At 37.3% G+C, this 22,847-nt stretch overlaps 1 protein-coding gene across 2 annotated transcripts; it reads left to right on the forward strand.

Moving 5' to 3' along the window:
* Positions 1-1,796: 1,796 nt before the first annotated feature.
* On the forward strand, positions 1,797-15,063 carry LOC128532009 (RING finger protein 148). Of its 2 annotated transcripts, XM_053506223.1 has the most exons (8): positions 1,797-2,317; positions 5,084-5,140; positions 5,677-5,921; positions 6,096-6,167; positions 6,251-6,333; positions 13,300-13,387; positions 13,784-13,922; positions 14,457-15,063. In XM_053506223.1, exons 1-8 carry the CDS (start codon positions 1,897-1,899, stop codon positions 14,570-14,572), a joined length of 1,221 nt encoding a protein of 406 aa, XP_053362198.1. In that variant the 5' UTR covers positions 1,797-1,896; the 3' UTR covers positions 14,573-15,063. The 2 variants fall into 2 exon arrangements, with proteins under 2 accessions (XP_053362198.1, XP_053362199.1); XM_053506224.1 differs by lacking the exon at positions 5,084-5,140.
* Positions 15,064-22,847: the final 7,784 nt, after the last annotated feature.

The raw sequence follows: 22,847 nt of genomic DNA on the forward strand, positions 1-22,847 counted from the left end.
AATATGGACTAATCAGACCACATGACCTTTTTGTCATTCTCTACATTCTATCCTTTATGCTCCCTAGCAAACTAAAGGCTTTTTTTCCCAATTAGCTTCACTGATAAGTGAGCCCAAGTTGTCTTGGTGTTTTTGAAACATTGGTGTATTATTTTTTTCTATATGTGAACATATGTAGGGTTTTGAAAATAAAAGAAAAAGAAAAACAACACAGAGAAGCTAACCAAGAGGAGCACACTCATGCTTTTCCAGGCGGGCATCTTCCCCCTGTTTAGAGAAGACTTTATTATTACAATTATACAAATAATCCTCCGCTTAACATGCATTAAAGTAAAATTGTTTATGGACTAAACCAAATTACATGTGCCAGAGGAGCCTGCTTCTTAATTTCCAGATAGACATTTCCAATCTAAATGTAGTTAAATGTAACAAATTGATAAATGAATAACGCAACATCAGTGCAGGACAGGTTTATTTTTAAGGCATATTTTAAAACAAAGCAATTCAATTGATTTACATAACATATAGACATGAAGATATATTTCAAGAATATTGAAATATAGTTGAATAGAAAATAAAAAGAAATAAATAAAATACAAGCTGAATAACCTAAAATAGAGTAAGACGGATTCCTTTGTGTTTAGATACAAGTAAGCAAAGATAAGGTAACAAGTGGAATCCATCCACTGGTCCAAACCCAAACTCTAGATGATTAGATGGATGTCATTGGCCAACTTTTTTTTTCAAGAGGGCCCAAATCCTTATGCCACATCAGTTTTTCCACTTTTAATAGAAAAACATACATTTTAGTTTTTGCTATAAAATTGTGCTGCCTGCAAAGTTATTTTTGGAGGGAACAGGAAAATCCTGGTGTTAAGGCCAAAGTTTCCCTCTTTCTTAATATGCCACAGAATCCTTATTTAAATTTTCTAAAAATAGGAAAATTTTGACATTTTTTCCAAGGTTGGAAACAAACTTTCACTGGCCATATCTCAGCAACCAAACATGATACAGAAATAAACTTGAAATCAAAATGAAGCTTATTGAACCAGGAATCTAATAATATGCATAATTCAAATCACCCAAAATGTGACTTACCTGATTTGGTGTGGCAAGTCACATATTATAATTAAATGTTTATATGATTTAATATTATGTGAGTGGAATTGTTTGTAATAAATAAGAAAATAATAATTAAAAACTTACACAAGAAAAGAAAGCTTACACTACACTAACACTAAAATAGAAAGAAATTCACAAAAATGTAAATAAGACAATTCACAAAAGGGAAGTATAATTGCTAGAAAAACATTCTATAGACGTGGGTGTCAGCAGCGGTATGGTTATCTTGGCATAAAGTGTGAATATGTCTTAAGTTTTGTTATATAATGTACATATAAACATTATACCGCTCAAGAGTTTGGGTTTCCGTGCAGTTGTCTTTGTTTTAGTTTAGTGATTTTTTTTTTTTTTTTTTACATTCTACAACAATACTGGGGATTTTAAAACTATGTAACTATGACTCGTTCGTTTAACCAGCAATTTTATGTAATATTTATAGAAATTCCACAGTGTAAATGTTATACACACTGGTATATACCACAGTGTTATAAACATTCTTGTGCTATAGTATTATAAAACATTCATGTTTGTTTTGTTCTCTAAAGGGTGTATTTCTTCACTGACAGGGAATGGGTAGGGCACTAAAAATGGTATCTTATACAAATAAATGCTATCTTATCCAGTGTTCAAGGTCCAGAATGATAAGAACAGGTCCTACTGACGTAGAGCAATCTTGGATTACCTGGAGCAATATCTGATTACAATTAGCCACAGGTACAGAGCAACACTGTCCCACTACAAAAGAGCATCAGGATTATTTACCTGGCTGAAAAAATGAGAAGGGATTACAAAGCAATACATCGATTGACTTGGCCATGGCTAGCATTGTGGATTATTCAGTCTCACGTCCATTCAGCATCAGGTATGATATTTTGGACCGCATATGTGGAAGTGAGCTACACGAGCATGGAGACTAATCAAACGAGCATAAATGCATGTGAATGTGGAGTTTATGGATCAGAATCACCATTGAAACAGGCCAAAGGATTCGTGGTGCTCCCAAACTCAGATTTACTGGCCTGCCAAACAAATACTACATTCACCATTAAGGAGAAGCCATGGATAGCTCTCATCAAAAGAGGCAACTGTACCTATACGGAAAAAATTCAAGTTGCAAAGGAAGCAGGAGCATCAGCTGTCGTTATTTATAATCTTGATGGGACTGGAAATGGGACTAACACCATGTCTTATGCAGGTATGCCAATTTGGTTTTTGCAATCCAGTTCTTGGATGAACTGGGGTTAGGAATATGTTTTGTCCACATCAGGCTTCAATATCAGTTTATGTAATAGAATATACTAACCAAATCTATTTTACACAGATGCCTATTTGACATACTGATTGTTTCATTGCGTACTTGCCAAAAATATGTCACTGTTCCATCTCAATACGGAGTATTTAACTTAGAACTGTGCTTTATCTTTACATTTAATTGGACTACGGTCCTTGTCCCATTACACTACCATGTTAGGGGACTCGATTTATTGACTGAAGTATGACAGACTCTGCTACGATTGTTTGGCGATATGACCCCTTTCAATTTGTTGACTTATTACATCACAAGCCAAACCTAGCTAAAAGTTAGCTAGTGGCAAACTGTAGGCCTAAGCATATTAATTTTCACTTTTATCAAATGATTTCGTTAGCCCTTTTGCCCTGGGACAGAACACTCCCATCAGAAAAAGTGACTCTTGAAAAAAAAACTTTTTTTATTGTTATATAAAGATATGTTTTACATTTTAACAATGCTTCCTTATAGTAACAACCACAAACACAGCGACTTACAGAGCAAAACATCGGACCAGATGATTATAAAACCAAGATGTGTTAAAGTTAGATTTCACTCTGTATTACCAAAAGAAAACCTGTTTGCATAAACACTAACAATTACATATACATACTGTATACATATAAACAACAAACTAATGATAGCTTCTATTTTTCGCCTTTTTTCCTAGTCCACACACAATCGCACACACACATCTCTAGTCTTCCTATCTCAGCCTAGATCAGGATAGAAATGTTTCATAGCATGAAGTAATAGCATTGTAATGTTAAAACCTTTTGTGTTATAGGTGATTATTTCCATAAGTTCCTAAAATAAACTAAAACAATGATAGTATATATGTGTGTGTTTATTTGCTTACTTGGAGTTTCAGTAAAGATTTGGAGTTGCTGGTTTTGGGTTCACTGCGTTTTACCTAAAGTTAACTCAACCATCTCCCAGGTGATTTTGGAACATAATTGAGATTTACATGATTTTCTCCTCATGATCATATGGTTTGGCATAGTTTCTTTAAATTTAATGGAAGTCAGGAGCCATCGCATTCAAGCTGAAAAACAAGCTTAGTGAAAATATCTGCAATTCTTCTTGATTTACTGTATTTATATTTTAATGTCAGTTTTACAATAACAAAACATTCCTCGTGGCTTCAGGCTTAGGTGAGATCTATGATTGATGTAAAAGCAATAAACCATTAAGAAGATTTATCCATTATATATTTCCTTTTTAGTGCTTTGCTGCCATGTTTGATGGCATGCCACAAGGATGTTTTAGTTTAGTTACTTTTATTTGATTTAATTTGATTCTAGTTTAGTTTAGCCTAATTTACAGTATGGCTTAGTCCATAAATGCGACCTATCAAATTTAATGAGTGAATAAGCTACTCACCACAACTTTACATCTTAATTGGTTAATTGAAGCTGTTCTACAAATGGTGCACATTTCTTCGGTTGGTTCTATTGCATTTCCTTATCCTCAAATTCTAACATTATTATGGATTGCTAAAAAAAAAAATCTACCTAAATTAATCTGATCTACATGAAAGGTGTATGTGGCAGCCAAAACAGCATTATTTCCTCTTACTGGGCTGTCATGAACTTACTTTTCTGAAATTACCTTTCTAAAGGTGGAATGTAACCATCATTTACACATATTCAGAAACATCCAAAGGTCAGATATTTCCCTTGTGTTGCACTGTTGTTTCTTAAGAGAAATTTACTTTACTAACCCATTCAAAATGCTGAAATGAAATGTATATCTCTGAAATTGCAGTAATGAGTTCAGCAAAATGAATGGGAAACCTGTATGCTTTGGCACTAAATCGGACTTGTATACATTGGTGGGTAAAAACTCTGCACTTGAACTGGGAATTTTGTCCAAGGTCATTCCATTAAGGTTAGCCAGCAGACAATACCTTGTTCTGCCACATGTGTACCCTACAGTACAATCTGGATCAGTCAGCAGCCATTTGCTCCTCTATTAACTGTTTATCTGCCAAATGACACCACTTATTTTCTTGTCTACCTGGTGTCAACCCGACAGCTGGATGTTTACTCTACAAATAGTATTTCTTTCTCATGGGAATTAGTTAAACATGTGTCTTTAAAAAAACTGTGCACTGTTGTTAGTTGGGAGCTGGGATTGTTTGGGATAATGTCCTTTAAAAAAAATAATAATAATTTTACAAATGCAGCTTTGGAAAGAGCATGTTTTTGAGCACCACTTAAAACTCTATCCCAGAGTTCTTGAACTTCACTGCTGGAGGGCCAGTGTCCAGCAGTTTGGTGATTCTTCTGCTCAAACTAATTTCCAAAGTTTACATTTTCAAACCTAAAAATTAACAAGGCAGCCATAATAACATTTATTTTATTTTATGTTATTATGGCACCTCTGGTTAAGATGTGTTCTTAGGCTTCTAATAAATACTTCTTTTATTGCAGAAGCATAATCTCATACTGAAAATTGTAGAAAAATCTAATCTTTAACTCAAGTGAATAAAGAAAAAAAAAACATTGTTTTTTAAATAAAATCACCTGTTCCACAATTATTGGCCCCCCTAATTCTGATAATTTTGACATTTTCTTCTAATTTTACTGTAGTTTATCAGAGTATCTAGAAACTTTTAATTTAATAATACATGACTTCCTTTTTCCCTGTGTAAAATATGACGTGACACAGAGGCCTATTTCTCTTATCCACTCGTCAATGGAAATGACAAGAGAACACCAAATTCAGGTAAGACAGGTGTGTGTCGACCTTCATGATTCAGGCAATGGCTACAAGAAAATAGCCCCTTTCCTAAACTTGCCCATATCTACAGTCAGAGGAATCATTAAAAAGTTTAAAACAAATGGAAAAGTGACAAACAAGGCTGGACATGGACGCAAGTTTATCTTGCCATCCTGCATAGTCAGGAGGATGGTAAGAGAAGTAAAAAAATCTCTAAAGCTCACTGTTAGAGAACAGCATCAATAGTGTCATCTTGGGGTCATGAGGTCTCCATAACAACCATCAGATGCTATCTATCTATGCTATCTAGATCATTAGATAAAGCCTGGGCTGTGAGCCCCAATAGCTCCATGTGGTGAAAGGTAAAGGGAACACTTCACTGAAACAAACCCAAAATGCACTGGCTGATTATCTTTTCCATAAAGCCTTTATCTATAATGCAATATTAAATTAATTAATATAAAATTATAAAAATGACACCAAGCTTTTGAGCCTTTCTCATTATTTTTAATTCTGTTTTATTCTGAATACTTACTCCACAGAAGCCGGGAACATAGTAGCAATCATGATTGGAAATGGCATAGGCAGAAACATTAAGGACCTCATTGAGAGTGGAATTGAGGTCTTTATGAGGATAGAAGTGGCAAGCCAACATGGACCTTGGAACCCTTTTTGGATTTACATTATGTCTTTCATCTTTTTTGGTATAACAGCCATCATTCTGGGCTACTTTATCTTTGTAGTCATTAGCCGATTCTACCAGAACCGACAGCTTCAGATTCAACAGGTGAGGCATTTATTAGCTTTTAGCTGATGCAGATCAGTTTAACATTAATCTTGTCTTTTTAAAATAGTCATTTAACCTTCTTTTTTTCTGTCCAACAGTAAAAATAAATAAATAAATAAATAAAAACTGACTATACATAACTGACAAGTTCATATTGCTTCAATATTTTTACAGAGAAAGCTTAAAAAAGTGGCAGAGAATGCTGTTGCCAAATTAGAAGTTCGGACTCTTCGGCGAACTGATCCGGTACATTCTAGCTGCTTTAATCAAATAATAATTTATAGAACTATAGTGAAGATGTTATAATGATAAAATTATTGTTTTTGCAGGAAGTTGAAGCAGAAGAAAGCAGTTGTGTTGTTTGCTTAGATTCCTTTATGAGGTGTGATGTCGTGACAACTCTGCCTTGCAGGTAGTTAATGGATGAACATAGAAGATTGCTTTGCTTCAACATAAATTATACAACAGTTAGTTCTGAGTGAGTAATCTGATTGGACAAGAGGCATTCCATAAGTGGTGATAATAAAGCGTAACAGCACAGTGAGATTTAACTCTATGATTCACTAACCAGCATTAATTACACTGTTGATCACTAGCAAGGGTAAAAGTATACCAGGGGGGGGGGGAGCAGCTGGCTGCCAAAACCTACATTCAACACATCTGATAATGAAAAAACATTTGATAATGTTATGTTAAACACATGTTAACACTTTTCCTGCTACTCCTAGGTCCTTCTGAATTGAAAATTAATGCAAGCTATAAAGCAAACTATTATCTACCCAGTTTTAATTTGACAGCTTATATAAACTTAGTTTTAGGCTTTGACTAAAATGTACATTAGTTATTTCACATTGTAGTATTTAATGATTCTGTAATGATTGCTAGTCTTGGTATATTTTTAGTCAACAAAAAATAGGTGTCGGTCGCTAACTGTCGATCATCAGCTGCAATTCTTTTACATAACATAGAGGGCAATCATTTTATTTTAATCCCTTGTATGCCACAATTTTATCCCATATTACTAACATTCAGTTAAAAATGGTACCACAGCTTGTTCATACTGAACATAGTGTAATAAAAGACATACACCAATCAGCCATAACATAAAAATGTTTAAATACATTAATTATAATTGATTTAACAGTAAATGTGATATAAGCATGGGTATCCAAGGCCAATCCTCACCCAATGGGACCAAAGAACAGCCTGTCTGACTCAATTCCACAGACAAACCAATGCAGCACTATCCACTGAAAAAAATTTGAATCAGAATACTCGGCACATAACAGTCTGTTGCACATGAGGCTTAGTTGGTAATGGCTGAGTTCCTCAGATTCCAATCCATTAAGCATCCATGAGATGCGCCAGACAGATAATCCTGATCCACCGATGCCCCACCTTGTAAACAAAAGCACTTGAAGGAACTGCTGCCAACATCCCGGTGCCAAACATAACACCATACCACAGGGGTCCTATAAGCCATGCCCAGAGCCACCATGGCATCCCAAGGGGATCTGGGGTGGTTTTTAATGTTAATGGTTTTAATATTATGGCTGATCAGTTCATACAGTATAAGACACACTGCCTTTGAAAAATATTGACATGATTACAGTTAATGATATTGGCTCTGAACACTACATTCTCCATGGTCAAAATGTCAACTCCGTCTAAAGCACCAACAAGTGCAGCAAAAATTACCACAATCTTTTGCAATAAATAAACTCAAAGATTGCAAAATGGCAAAGCAGTTTAAGATCAAATTAAGCAATCGATTTAAGGTGCTGGCGGAGTAGGTAGATGTTAAAGAAAGATGGTTAAGGCTGAAAGAAGCAGTGACTGAATGTGCACTGATGTGAATTGAAAGAATGCGCGGTACGCACAGGAAACGCTAGATTTAGGATCAGACCTAGAATCTAATCAATGAGCAGAGAAATGCATGGCAGAATGCAACCAGGCGAAGATGGAGGAAGAGCCACTGCTCACAGCGAAAGCCTACTGGGAGCTGGAGGGAAAGTGAAGAGAAGTTTTAGGTAGGACAAGCTGGACTGGCTGGACAATAAGAGCCAAGAAGCACAAAGAAAGGCACTGTATTGTATTGGTCATGACCTGTACTGCATTGTTCGTGACCTTGCTGGTGTAAAGAGTAGGCTTTAGGCACCTGTCAAGGACAAGAATGGCAAGTTGGTTCTAACCAGAGAACAGAAGGATGTCTGATGTGTTGAACATTTCAATGAAATGCTAATTCAGTCTCCCCCCAAAACCTTGCAGGGTTGGACTTTGTCTACTGAAGCTGGCACAATCACAGACGTCTCGGGATAGGTAGAAAAATACAGAAGATGGAGAGAATTAGCGTAGTTGCCATTCAGGATAAATGAACTGAAGTATGAGGTTATGTGTATGCCAGATTAAGTTATGTAAATTATGTGTATGCCAGATTAAAAAGATGCTTCTTGAGTCTACTTTTAAACTGGGAAACTGTGCCTGAGCCCCGAACACTGTCTGGAAGGCTATTCCAAAACTTTGGAGCTAAATATGAAATGCCCTACCCCCTTTTGTAGGTTTCGAAATTCTAGGAAATACCAGAAGTCCAGAGTTTTGTGATCTTAAGGAATGTGGTGGATTGTAGCATATCAGAAGACTGGTTAGATATGTGTGTGTAATGCTATTTTGTAATTAATTCTAAACTGAACAGGTAGCCAGTGCAGGGACGATAATATTGGGGTTATATGATTATATTTTCTGGATCTAGTGAGAACCCTGATGGCTGCATTTTGGACAAACTGAAGCTTGTTTATTGAGGATGCAGGACAACCACCTAGAAATGCATTACAATAGTCCAGTCTGGAGGTCATGAATGCATGAACTAGCTTTTCTACATCAGATACGGATAAGATGCTTCTAAGCTTGGCAATATTTCATAAAGATGGAAAAAGGCTATTTTTTGGAAATATGATTTTCAAAGGACAAGTAACTGTCTAATATTATGCCCAGGTCTTTTACTGTTGAGCTAGTAGTAACAGTACATCCTTATAAACGCAGGGGCCTGTGATGGGGCCTGAAACCTGACTGAAATTCTTTAAAGAAGTTGTTTTCCTGCAAGAATGTGCATATTTAGGCTGGTACTACCTTTTTTAATATTTTTTATATAAACGGAAGGTTTGTAATTTGTTATTTCATTTGGGCCTAAATTAGATTTTTTAAGAAGAGGCTTAATAACTGCCAACTTGAATGGTTTAGAGACATCTAGATATAATGAGGAATTAATAATGTTTAGAAGTGGATTTCCAACCGTATGCATCGCTTCTTTTAAAAATCTGGTTGGGATTGACCGAGGTGATAAGTTTATACAGCTCATCCTGTCCTATACCTGTAAAGCACTGAAAATCTAAATGTGAAGCTTTTCACATTTTCTGGATCATAAGATGCTATTAGAGATTGAACCTCTGTTATTTTCTTCCTGATACTATTGATTTTTTCTTTGAAGAAGTCCATAAAGTCTTAACTTCTAAACTGTGATGGGATACTCTTTGCAGGCATCATAGGTTTTGGTCTTGGTTTTGTCGCTATGATGTGGTCAGCCATCAAATGCAGACTTTGAAGGTAGCAACCCCTCAACAGAGATACAGCAACAGAGTACACAAGCACTGGGTTATTTACCTATACATATCATGCTCCAACACCTGTGTACTAATTATTGTTAATTACGCCAAATATTGCCAGCTTTAAACTTCTTTGCTAATGTGCTTATTTAGCAGTTACGGTTGTATAAAAAACTGTTGTATAAAAGCAATTTTACACTCGATGTCGTACTAAATTTCATCAGTATGAGCTCACAGGAAATATCACTACCATACTGATATTCATTATAATAGTGCTCCCTCTCATATTTAGTGCTCCTTTTCTTGCTTGAATATTTACTATTGTGCTGTTACTATCCTTGCACACACTATGTTTTTTTTTTTATACAACTTAATTACAATAAGAGGCTAAGCCCCACAAATGAGCCCCACGTGAAAGGCTAAGCCCCACAAATGAGAACTTCTTATTCTATGTTACAATAAACATGTAGTATGTTGTCAAATAACTTCTTTTTACTCTTCAAATGCTGATAAATCCTTTATCAGTTCTTAGATTCATGTCCTATGAATCTAAGTATTATAAAAACAAATATATTATTAAATGTTTTTAAAGCTAATTACTTTCATAGTTCTCCACGAGTGCACTAAATGTATTCTTAACTACAGGCGTATGGCTGGTAAAATCACTCCTTTTTTTCATACTAGTTTTGTAAGCTCCATTTTAACAAAAAGTGGAACATATTACACTTTGCAGGACCTATCTTTAGCTTGATATTTCACCTCCTTGTCATGTTTACACACTCAAAGTTCATATATATATGGGGTGTAAAACGTATGTTTTTTTTTTACGATTTTATTTTATGTTTTGCATTTTCCACAATTTAAAGTTGCCTCTTTGCAGTATTACACTTGACAAAAGATAGCTCAAAGTTCACATACATTAAAATGAACTGTCACTTCTTTTTTCCTTAAACATTTACTCTAAGTAAATGATCAGAGGATTCACACAATTAGTTTATTCTCTGACTAATCTGACTAGAGAGATACACAAAGAGAGAGAGAGGGGTAACTTCTCTGTTCGGCTCACAGACTATTAGCACTAATAAATGAACTATATATATATATATATATATATATATATATATATATACACACAGTGGTGTGAAAAACTATTTGCCCCCTTCCTGATTTCTTATTCTTTTGCATGTTTTCTCATCTTTGCAGAATTGTTGTAATTCAGCTTTATTTGAGGGTTTTCTAGCATGAACCGCCTTTTTAAGGTCATGCCACAACATCTCAATAGGATTCAGGTCAGGACTTTGACTAGGCCACTCCAAAGTCTTCATTTTGTTTTTCTTCAGCCATTCAGAGGTGGCCGGACATTCTCCTTCAGGATTTTTTGGTAGACAGTAGAATTCATGGTTCCATCTATCACAGCAAGCCTTCCAGGTCCTGAAGCAGCAAAACAACCCCAGACCATCACACTACCACCACCATATTTTACTGTTGGTATGATGTTCTTTTTCTGAAATGCTGTGTTACTTTTACGCCAGATGTAACAGGACACGCACCTTCCAAAAAGTTAAACTTTTGTCTCGTCGGTCCACAAGGTATTTTCCCAAAAGTCTTGGCAATCATTGAGATGTTTTTTAGCAAAATTGAGATGAGCCTTAATGTTCTTTTTGCTTAAAAGTGGTTTGTGCCTTGGAAATCTGCCATGCAGGCCGTTTTTGCCCAGTCTCTTTCTTTTGGTGGAGTCGTGAACACTGACCTTAATTGAGGCAAGTGAGGCCTGCAGGTCTTTAGATGTTGTCCTGGGGTCTTTTGTGGCCTCTCGGATGAGTTGTCTCTGTGCTCTTGGGGTAATTTTGGTCGGCCGGCCACTCCTGGGAAGGTTCACCACTGTTCCATGTTTTTGCCATTTGTGGATAATGGCTCTCACTGTGGTTCGCTGGAGTCCCAAAGCTTTAGAAATGGCTTTATAACCTTTACCAGACTGATAGATCTCAATTACTTTTGTTCTCATTTGTTCGTGAATTTCTTTGGATCTTGGCATGATGTCTAGCTTTTAAGGTGCTTTTGGTCTACTTCTCTGTGTCAGGTAGCTCCTATTTAAGTGATTTCTTGATTGAAACAGGTGTGGCAGTAATCAGGCCTGGGGGTGACTACAGAAATTGAACTCAGGTGTGATAAACCACAGTTAAGTTATTTTTTAACAAGGGGGGCAATCACTTTTTCACACAGGGCCATGTAGGTTTGGTTTTTTTTCTCCTTAAATAATAAAAACCATCATTTAAAAACTGCATTTTGTGTTCAATTAGGTTATCTTTGACTAATAGTTAACGGTTTTTGATGAGCAGAAACATTTAAGTGTGACAAACATGCAAAAGAATAAGAAATCAGGAAGGGGGCAAATAGTTTTTCACACCACTGTATATATATATTGACCTGCATTGGAACACTTAATTCCACTTTCAATTCTTTTTGCTATACACTGAACCATTCATTTCACCATTTACTGAAACATGTAAAAAAGCCAGAATCAAATTGAGAACGTTCATATTACCAGATGCCTGCTGTACCGAATCTTTAATTAAATACAGTTTACCGTTTGATTTAGGAGCTCTCTCATAAGCTCAAGCTACACTCAAACAAACATTATCCCAAGGGTCCCAGTTTAAGTTACCAACAGGACACTTAATACGTTAATATTAAGTTTAGTAACTAACCGTGTAAGCTGGACAAGTTGGCAAAGAGTTGTTTGCTAAATGTTTCTTGCTAAATTCCCAGTCATGGCACCATCCTCAATAATGTAATTTTAAGATTTTAAAGGAGGTTTTGTAACATTATGCAAACTTGAATGATGAGAGATGGCCGTCACCTGTTTTTCTTGTATTATATATGTTACAGCACATGTGAAATAAAATCATCACAGGTGATAAAATGGAGCCATATTTTTGAAAATGCATAGACATTTTTACACAAGTCAAGGGTCACAAAGTACGATACATACAAAACCAATCTCTGAGTGTTGTAATCAGCATACTGCAATGCTTACTGGCTCACTGATGCTGATTAAATTTACTTCTACATACTTCTATGAAAGCAATTTGGTCGATGCCATAAAGGTATTAAAGATTGGTACCCAGCCCTAGTTATATGTGTCAAAAAACACAACAAGAAAGACGTATGAAAGTCTGTTTTTCTTTCTTTAGGTTAGATATAGAAGCAAGGTTTATAAACAAGCTTTCTCTAAATGCTATTGCTATTGGATATATGTGCCATGTGGCAAATATGTGAATATAAAACCTAAAACCTTATTAGTGTAATTTTATATTATTAGAGTGAGAAAATTTAAGAACTAAATAAACATTCCAATGATTGTTATTTTTTTAGGTACCCTCCCTTACCTACTTTACACAGTCAAAAAAATGACTATACATCTGCCGTTAGTTGCTTTGTTTACGAATAATAAAATTTGAACACATTATCAGATGAAAAAGTGGGAACTATATATAATATCTTTATATAAACTATGTGGCTTACCATAGAATTGAATAACATTTTTTTAAACAGAGATCTGTGAATGACTACTGGTTACAATGTTCAAGGTATAAACTGTTTATGGAACAGTAATCCCATAGTTTTATAATGGGCCATATGATATGTCACCACCCTCATGGTGATACACAGTGATTAGACTACAGTTAAGTCATCTGTGTTCTAGAAAATTATCATGTACTGTAATTATTACATGTTACATTGACACAATTTAACTATTGCCTCTTATTCCCCTCAAGCCATCTTTTTCACAAAACATGCATTGAGCCATGGCTACTGGAACACCACACATGTCCAATGTGTAAATATGACATTTTGATAAAAGAGGTAAGTTACATTTGTAAACTGTCAATTTAGCCCTTTAAACTCCCAAGGCTCATAGACAGGTCGAACAATACTTCCCCTTTACTATAAGTACTAGGTTCCCTAACATTATTAAATAATCCATTATAGGTAATTATATTAAGAAGATGAATAAGATAACAAGCTTATTGTAAGGGTTTAATGCTATTGCAAGACAAAATATTCCGCTTCTTTGTTTGTGAAAATTGTTAAAGTACTTCTAACCTCTTGCTTTTGTTTTATAAGTCCAAACATTTGTACCATTACATATCATAACGTTTAGTATTCTTTACCGTAAAGAATGTATCTTATCGTTTTGGAGACATTTAATGAGTAACAAGTCATGTTCCCTTTTATTGTGTTGTTGTAAAACCTGTCCAGGAATCCCCCGTACCACCAACAGATGGCAGATCATACCCAAGCTCTGTGTCAGGTTTACTAGTCAACTCACCAAGAGCGCTCACATACCCAGAGCAACAAGGTGAAGGCAGACTAAGCTTACCCACCCAGACTGTTGAAAGTAAGTGGCTTTACATATGGTTTTACTTGTCATGTGTACTTTTACATTGGCCCCTGACCTCCCTAACTTAAATAATGAAATATAAAGTAAATAAATAAGAAACATTTACCTCTATGCAAAAATGTAAGCAGCATTTCTTTTCTTCAATAAATAAATTCTGCTTTTAAATGTTTTACTTCAAGTATATATGCTGTGTGGCTTACTGTATATCCAGACACACAAATTTGATTGATGTGCTATATGTCATACTATTATTGGCTGAATGAAGAGGTCATTGGCATTTGTAACTAGTATTTAAAGGTGTAAATAATAATGCATGAAAAAAAACTTTTTTTTCCTTTTTTATGTAAGAAAATGTGTAGTTTTAGTAACAGTAAGTAAAACTGTAAATATCCTAAAAAATAATTGATGTTAATGTTAATGTCTTGGATATTCTGGATAGCATATCTTGAGAGCATTAAGAAAGTCATTATTGTAAAATATTGACAATATACTGGGATATATGATGACAAAATGCTTTCCCCTTTACATCAGCTGCCGCAGAGCGAAACAGCAGCAGAACAGATAACAGTTATATGAACCCAGCATTTGAAGAAGAACAGCAGTACTCTGACCATCGGAATCCTGTTTGTCTGTCACATCAAGTTTAAAAATTTGAAATTTCTTTAATTGAAATGATCTATCCTAAAAGATTCTAGGAATCGTATGATAAGAAAAATAGAGTTGATCTCTTTGAACAAGTACTAATTGTAATCACCCATAGCATACTGGTTTGCATGTATCTGATATATACGAATTATATGAATTGTGGAAAATAAAAAGACTTAGATCTTTATATAAGGGTTTTGTAAGACCTTAATTAAGAAACAAATGCACTTTAGAGGTTTAAGAGTATGTGTTTATAGATTTGGTGTACAAATTTATTTTAAAGATCATAAGATCTGCAAGTGATTTGCATTTGTTTAATAATTGTGCGATTAAATAATTGTCAGAGTTCCCCCATATACTAGAGGATAATCATTATCCCGACAAAAGAACAAATAAATACATTTTAATCATGTCAGATTCTGTTTATTTAAAGACCAATGCATTTCTTTTATGTATGAGTGTAAGACAAATATGGTAAAACATCTGTGGTGGAACATCTGTTAATGTGCACACAATGAAGACAATGGCAAGATATACAGGGAGCACAGATAAAGCAGGGAAAGTATTAAAATGTCACTTATTAGATATGGACTTTTGTAAAGGTTTGAAGAGTTAGATACGTTTATTTAAAATTAAAATGTAATGCACTAAGCAGAATTACGTCAAACCTGGATGTGTTCGTGTTGTAAGCAACATGCTTAGTAGCTAACTTGAGTGGTGTATATTTTATTTTACAATGAATTGGTTAGTTGGTCTTCTATTAACAATTAAATATATCTGTATGTTGATTAGCCAAGTGAGGCTTCAGGAAGCACTGGGGCTTCCCAGCTGACTAATTTGAGAAAGGGTTCATTCATTCAATTAGATTTTATTTGTATAGCACTTTTAACAATGGAATGAATCTGTGTGCTATAAGGTTAAAAGTTCAATGTAACAGGAAATGCATTTGAGTTAATATGAAGTCCACTTTCACCGATGGAGGCGGGGGTACAAAACTGTTCATGGCATTTTTTTCGTCACAAGCCATCACAGAAAAACTGCCAGTATCAGCCAAGTCCATCATCATGGTCAAGCGGAACCATCCTCAGAACACTAAACGCATCCCAAGCAGACCATATGGAGCCATCCACAGCAGCAGCCAGTGCACTCCATGCAAAGAGAATTCTATTCAGAAATAGGGCATCAGGATGTGTCAGACACGTCCTGAGGGCAGCAGAGGTCAGGATCACTAGTAACTTGGGAGTGCAATATAATGCATAATTAAATATTTTGTGTCAGCAACATAATGTAAATGGAATTGTAAAAAATAAAGGATTGACGGAAACAAATAAAAGGAGATTTGTTTTCTTGACCATTACTTTAGTAATGGATTTGCTACAGCAACTGCATGCACATGGTAAATGCAGGTTTGATTAACTAAAAATAATCTTTCCTACTGCGGTTGGGATGACGCAGTTCCTTTTCTGAAACAAAATTTCACCAGCCCTGGAACACTCTCTCACAAAAATGAGGATCTATGTGTACCAGTGCCACCTAGCATGCAGCTATCCACTCTAGATACAGATGTCCACTTCAGTAGTCAAGTTGATAACCAGTCCTTGGAATGCTTTTCTTAGCCAAATAACACTGCAGTTAATGCAATTTTAACATTACAACAACTATTTGTGTCACATCAAACATATCACATTTAATTAAATAAATATGTCAAATGGGGGGGGGGGGGGGGGGGGGCAAACAAAGAGCATATGAGGACTTGTATGCTAGGCTGGACAGTAAGGAGGGAGAGGTGGATCTGTACAGGTTGGCAAGGCAGAGAGATAGAGATGGGAAGGATGTGCAGCAGGTTAGAGTGATTAAAGATAGAGATGGAAATGTACTGACAGATGCCAGAAGGGTAATGGGAAGATCGAAGGAGTATTTTGAGGAGTAAAGGAGAAGAGAACAAAGAGTAGAAGAAATGACTTTTTTGAAACAGGAAGTAGCAAATATTAGTAAAAGTGAGGTGAGAAGGGCGTTGAAGAGGATGAAGAGTGGAAAGGCTGTAGGTCCTGATGACATATCTGTGGAGGTATGGAAGTGCTTAGGAGAGGCGGCAGTAGAGTTTCTGACTAGTTTATTTAACAAGATCTTGGAAAGTGAGAAGATTCCAGAGGAATGGAGGAGAATTTTTTGGAGGATTTTTAAGAACAAGGGAGATTTGTTCTTATAGCCTGTGACAAATTGCAAATGTTTTTATTACAAGGTTCTCTTTGGGAGTGGCAAGGATGGATAGGACCAAGAATGATTTCATCAGAGGGACAACCCATGTTAGATGTTTTGGAGATAAAGTCAGAGAGGCCAGATTGAGGTGGTTTGGACATGTTCAGAGGAGAGATTGTGAATATATCGGTAGAATCTGCTACCGGTTGGAACTGCCAGGCAGGAGGTCTAGAGGAAGACCAAAGAGGAGATTTATGGATGCAGTGAGAAAGGACATGAAGTTAGTTGGTGTGAGAGAAGAGAATGCAGAGGATAGGGTTAGATGGAGGCAGATGATTCGCTGTGGCGACCCCTGAAAGGGAATAGCCGAAAGACAAAGAAAAAGTAATATGAAAATAATGCAAATAATATTAATCATAATTATTATAATTTTGTCACAAAATGACAAACATAAAATAACCATTAAGACGCACAAAGCTCATGTGAGAGTTGCCCACTAGAGGCCACTGTGTTTATTTAGTAGTTTTTTTGTTGGTAGACTCAGTTTCCCAGAAGGCATCTCAGTCAGGTGATACAGGTGCTCACCTGAACGAGGTAGCTCATTAGTCACGCAATAAATAGCTGGTTGTTCTGGGAAACTGGGTCGAGCATTAATGTGAGTTCGGTTGAGTGGGCCTGTGGTCTATCTGGTTATGTTCTGTTTCAGTTTGTTTAATGATAGTTGGCCCTTTGGTTTCTGGAGCTTTAAGTTAAGTTTATATTTGTCTTAATTTATGAGGTCACTTTGACTCCTAGCAGTATTAGCCCCTAGGAGAATTAGCCTTCTGTGTTTACCCTTATGTGTGAGTAACCACCTATGCATGTATAGTTCTTAGTCTGTATAAATATTAATCAGTGCACTACTAACCTGCTTAGACCTTAATCTGTCTAGTCTTTGAGTCTGTCTAGTCTCCTTGTCTGTTTAGATCATAGTCTGTTTAGCTACTAACCTTTAGAGTTCTTAGTCTGTTTCATACCTAGTCTGCTGTGTACCTAGTCTGTTATGCACATTAGCTGCTAAGCTAGCTAGTAGCTAAACAGCTAGTAGGCCTAGCCATGCCTGTTTTGTGTATGTTTAGTCTCTTGTTTAGTTCTTTAGTCTGTTTAGTGTGTGTCGTCTGGTTTGTATCCCCTGTCTGTACTGTATATTAGTTTGTGTAATCCCTTGTCTGTGTATTAGTTGATTTATTTTTGTTTATAGTATGCTCCAAGGTAAAGCCAACTTCCTTTGTTTGGTTTGTTATTATTAAAAAGACTTTGGTTGTTTTTCACAACATCCCCCTCTGCGTCCCCCCCTATGCCACACCTCAGCCCACAGTCCAATAACTAACAAAACGTGACAGTTTACATGCACGCATGATAACATTTGCAATTTGTCACAGGCTTTATTTGACAAACAAATCTACTAGACAAAATATTATTAAATATATAGTAAAATAAGTACTAATTATTTTATTACTATCACTATAATTCTTACACTACAAACTGCATATGTTTGTTGAATGAAAGTACATTTTATTCCAACACCTTTAATAGGTTTTATTTAAAGTGTAATCAGTACTCTCAAAACACCCCACAAAATGCCACCTGTTTCACTAACTTTTGTCAAGGAAACTCTGAATGAACCGTGATGTGTCCCACAAATAACTGGTACACAAATGCTTGGTACCAGCCTCATGAATAACAACCTGGGTTTAACAGTCCCATCAATCTATAGTCAATACAGTGCCTTATAAAAGTACTCAAAGCCCCAGAACCTTTTTACATTTTTCACATTATAACCACAAACAATGTATTCAATTGCGATTTATTTTATCGACCAACACAAGGTGGCACATAATTATGAAGTGGAAGAAAAATGATAAATGGTTAAAAATTAAAATTGGAAAAATGTGGCGTGCATTTGTATTCAGCCCCGCTTTATTCTAATACCCCTAACTAAAATCCAGTGAACCTAATTGCCTTTAGAAGTCACCTAATTATTAAATATGGTCCACCTGTGTGTAATTTATTCTCAGTATAAACAAGCTTGTTCTGTAAAGCCCTTATAGGTTTGTAGGAGAACATTAGTGAACAAATATCTACATGAAGTCAAACACCAGACAGGTCAGGGATAAAGTTGTGGAGAAGTTTAAAGCTGGGTTAGTTTATAAAAACAAAAGGTCCCATGGCTCATAGGGTGACAGGCATTTTGCATTAAGCAAAAGATTTATTCCACAAATTCCACACTCGCAGCCACACTTAATGGGGACGAGGCGAGACAAGGTAGCTGGGGTTAATCCACCACATGGTTGAGGGGATGAAGAGCTTAACAGAGAGTTTTTTTTTTTTTAGAGGAATATCTCTGGAGGAAAGCATGACTCTCTGGCCTATCCTGTATTTAGAGGTCTGAGAGCGCCAATGATCCACTTGCTTCTTGTAGGCTCTGTTGAGTTGTAGCAGTGTCTTCCTGGCTTGAGACGAGGTCTTCCTACAATGGCAGACGAAAGCTTGGGCAGACAGGACGCTGACCTCCTCCTGCTGAGATGGGAACAAGGGTGGTTAATACCCCAGGCAGCACTGGAAGGAGGACAAGCCAGTAGATGACAAAACTTGGGTGTTATGGGCATACCCCACCCAGGGCAGAAACTTGCTCCAAGGGGTGGGGTGGGGTGGGGTGGGGTGGGGTGGGGTGGGGGGGTGTCTGCAGCACAAAGATCAACAGGCCTGGATCCCCTTTATAGGTGGCAGGGACAGGTAGGTATGGTTCTCGTCGCATGTTAAGATCTCTCAGGAGAGAGTTGGTGCTGTCGGAGTTGGGTCTTGACATCAGCGAGGGCTCGTTGTGTGCTAAACAGCTCCTGCTGGTGTGCTCCGAAAAGAGCGTCTTGGCTCTCCAATGCCCATCTTATGCTGTCACACTCTGCTGGATTCATTTCGCTGGCAGGGTTATTCTGTTACAGACGCAGAGCAGAACGAAAGGTATCCAAGCACAGATAAGTGACTACAGCATGATCTGCGTGAGCAGATGAGTATGTGCAGACAGGGTGGAAACAGGGGTGTGGAATAGGGCACATGACAGGAAAGTGACAGTGTGGGAAAAAACGGAGCAGACAGGTTGTGAATCATAACAGTGGCAGCACTAACAGTGTGAAATGCAGTCATTAAAAGCAATAGCAATTTAATTTGTTAAATGTTTACATCAAATGCTCTGATGCAAACACTTGATATGATATTGTTGAAATTTCTGTTTGTATATATATTTAAAAGCAAACTACTATAGAATGTATGCTAAAACAGCTAAGATAACTTATTCCATTGCATTTTGGCTTCCACAAATTACCCATTAACTAATCAGGACCCTGTTATTTTACCTATTCCTAAAGGCCTATGTAGCAGTATAAAATAGTTTTAGCTATATTTTGTTTACTGTGGTCTTCTCTTCTTTTCTTTTCACCCAGCGTACCTGACTCATATAGTTTTATTGGCAATTTTTTGCACCACGTGTGATATCCCAGATGTAAAGAACAGAATTTTGTCTACCCAAATTTTAGCAGCCTGAATTTGTAAGGTTAAAATATGATTAAGACGGGTATGAAGGGATGCTTAAGCAGCTGTGAAGCAGATGCCAAAGAAGGTGGGGACAAGTAAACACTCCTACCTGATTCTTCACATCAAATGAAGTTGATGTTGATCTGGATGACTCCATGTAATGACTAGATCATGTACAGAAGCTTTGAATAGGCCTTTGTCCTATGGGTGTGGCTTATACCAACCAAATACTGTCGCATAGTTGTATCCGGTAATCATTGGTGCATCTTCTGGCTGGTGTATGTATATCTTCTAACTGCAGTATATGTGCTTGCTAGCGGATCTTCACAGGACATCAATGTCATCGATGTCACACTAATCGTTATGGCTAAACATCAGATGCAAATATGTAAAGGCTAAACTACACATGGAGACATCTCAACTGTGCTCTGTGAGGTTTGTATAACCAGGTAAAGAAAAAAACACATCTGAAAACTGATTTTGGAACTGGGCAACCTGTGTTCTTTGTGGAGGTAATAGGTAGACTTCCCAGGGATCAATTAGGCTGCACTTTTGGACTTATCTCAAGTCCTAGCCAGCTCTATTGTCTCAGAAGCTATCACTGAAATAGCCATAAGACTCAGTTTAAGAATTGAGGTGGAAAGTCAGAAATAAAACAATTCTTATGGTTCCATCTGATATTATCATCAACTGCCCCAACAGCCTGACCAGCCACCTCTATTATACAGTTGGACTTGTAGTTCTTGAGCCTGTAACAAATTCTTATGGGTTAACTAATTCAGTGTGTAGGTTTTGTTCTCATTAGTTTTTTTCATTAAATAAATCAAACTTTTCTCCCTCTTCCTAATCTTCCCTAATGAAGTCTGGGATGCCAGAAGTCTTGCAGAGATGAGAAGTAGGAAAGAATAAGGCAGGAAAGGACAGAGAGTTTGCCCAGCTTGCTTTGTCCCTGCTTCCTGGTGTCTTGCCAAATGGCGGCTCATCCAGTTTTATTGCCTCCATCAGTGACGCAGATCGATGACACTGGATCTATGCCCTTTCTGGGTCATTGTCTGGGGGCCTTTTGGCAGTATGATGTGAACGATGAGTGTGCTGATTACCACATGTTCTGCTAGAACACGCCCAGCTGGCAGCAGACTCAAAGCACCTGCTGGTTCTCAGCCTATGCTTGGAGCAGCGCCTGACAGTACTCACCCTGCTCTGTGTGAAGTTGGAGGTGCTCTGGGTGTTGGCAGTCATGGGTAAACATGAGGATTTGTCCCACAACTGCCTAGGGATCAATGAAGAATATCAACCTTCAGTCCCAGGTTTCAGCACCAGAAGAATAGTTCCTGGAATGTTTGGAGTATTAAGGGCTGGATGCAGGCTTGGTACTCTTAAGCACTGCTAACACAAAGAAACTGCATAAAGAGCCACAGGTTGAAACATTATATGTCAGCTTGTAACACTTGGATTTAATTACACCACTAGTTACTATGCTACGGGGTCGAGAATCAAAATACGGGCTTTTAAACTGCACTTCCGGTATTGCGCAACAGTGGCGGGACAATATAAGACGCGACACAAAACTAGATGTAAACCCAACCAAAGTGTATTGTACAAAACAAACCAATAAATAAATAAACCAGGTGCACCAAAAAACAATATATACAAAATATATACAAATATAAACAATGTGTATGGTGTATGCGGGTGTGTGAGTGCGTGTATGATTGTCCAGAGTTAATGATATTGCAGTGTGTGAAATGATGTACGGGAGAGATGGCTCGGCCTCACCGGTATATGATGGTAAATCCGGGAGCACGAGAAAACGGAACGAGATGGGAATTGATGTGAGTCCAAGGAAAAGTAATCCACGGCAAACAACAATCTCTCTGTCTCTAATCCACCTGCAGCGCGCTGTCTTCATCTCTCCGTGTCGGGCCGTTTGCCGGTTCCGGCTTTATACCGGCACACGTGACCCGACGCCACTTCCGGGTTCCCTCGCGTTGCGATCGCGCATGCTCGCGAGAGCTTTCCCTGTGACCAACACGGTCTATGGGGACAAGTAAAACCATATAGGGTCTATTTCAGTGTGCAGGTGAGCCGCATTAGCTCCGTAACCCTTTCCCTGCAGTTAAAAATGCCCCTTTATGTGGCTGCGCTACATAGACCCCCCCCCAAGCCTCCGGCGTCTGAGGAGAATGTCCGTAAAAGCGCTTCAGATTCACCACATTTAATAAATTAGTTTTTTGTGGATTGCCCCAAGACCCTGTGTAGTTAATTGGTCGTTTTCTTTTCTTTAATTCTGCTGGTCCCTCCCACTTGGGCGCTAGCTGTGCAGAAAATCTCTTTGCTGGGGAGGAGAGTGAGTGAGTTCTAAGCCCAACCAGTTCTCCCGGGTGAAAGTGCGCTTCTTTCCTCCGGGTATTCTGATATCTGGCTTGTTGGGCTTTCGGATGTTGTACTCTGTGTTTCACTTCCTCCGTGCTGAATCTGTGTCTGTCCGGTGATGAGTAGTTTGTAAGA

The sequence above is a fragment of the Clarias gariepinus genome, chromosome 10 (genome assembly GCF_024256425.1).
Source record: "Clarias gariepinus isolate MV-2021 ecotype Netherlands chromosome 10, CGAR_prim_01v2, whole genome shotgun sequence".
Lineage (NCBI taxonomy): Eukaryota > Metazoa > Chordata > Actinopteri > Siluriformes > Clariidae > Clarias > Clarias gariepinus.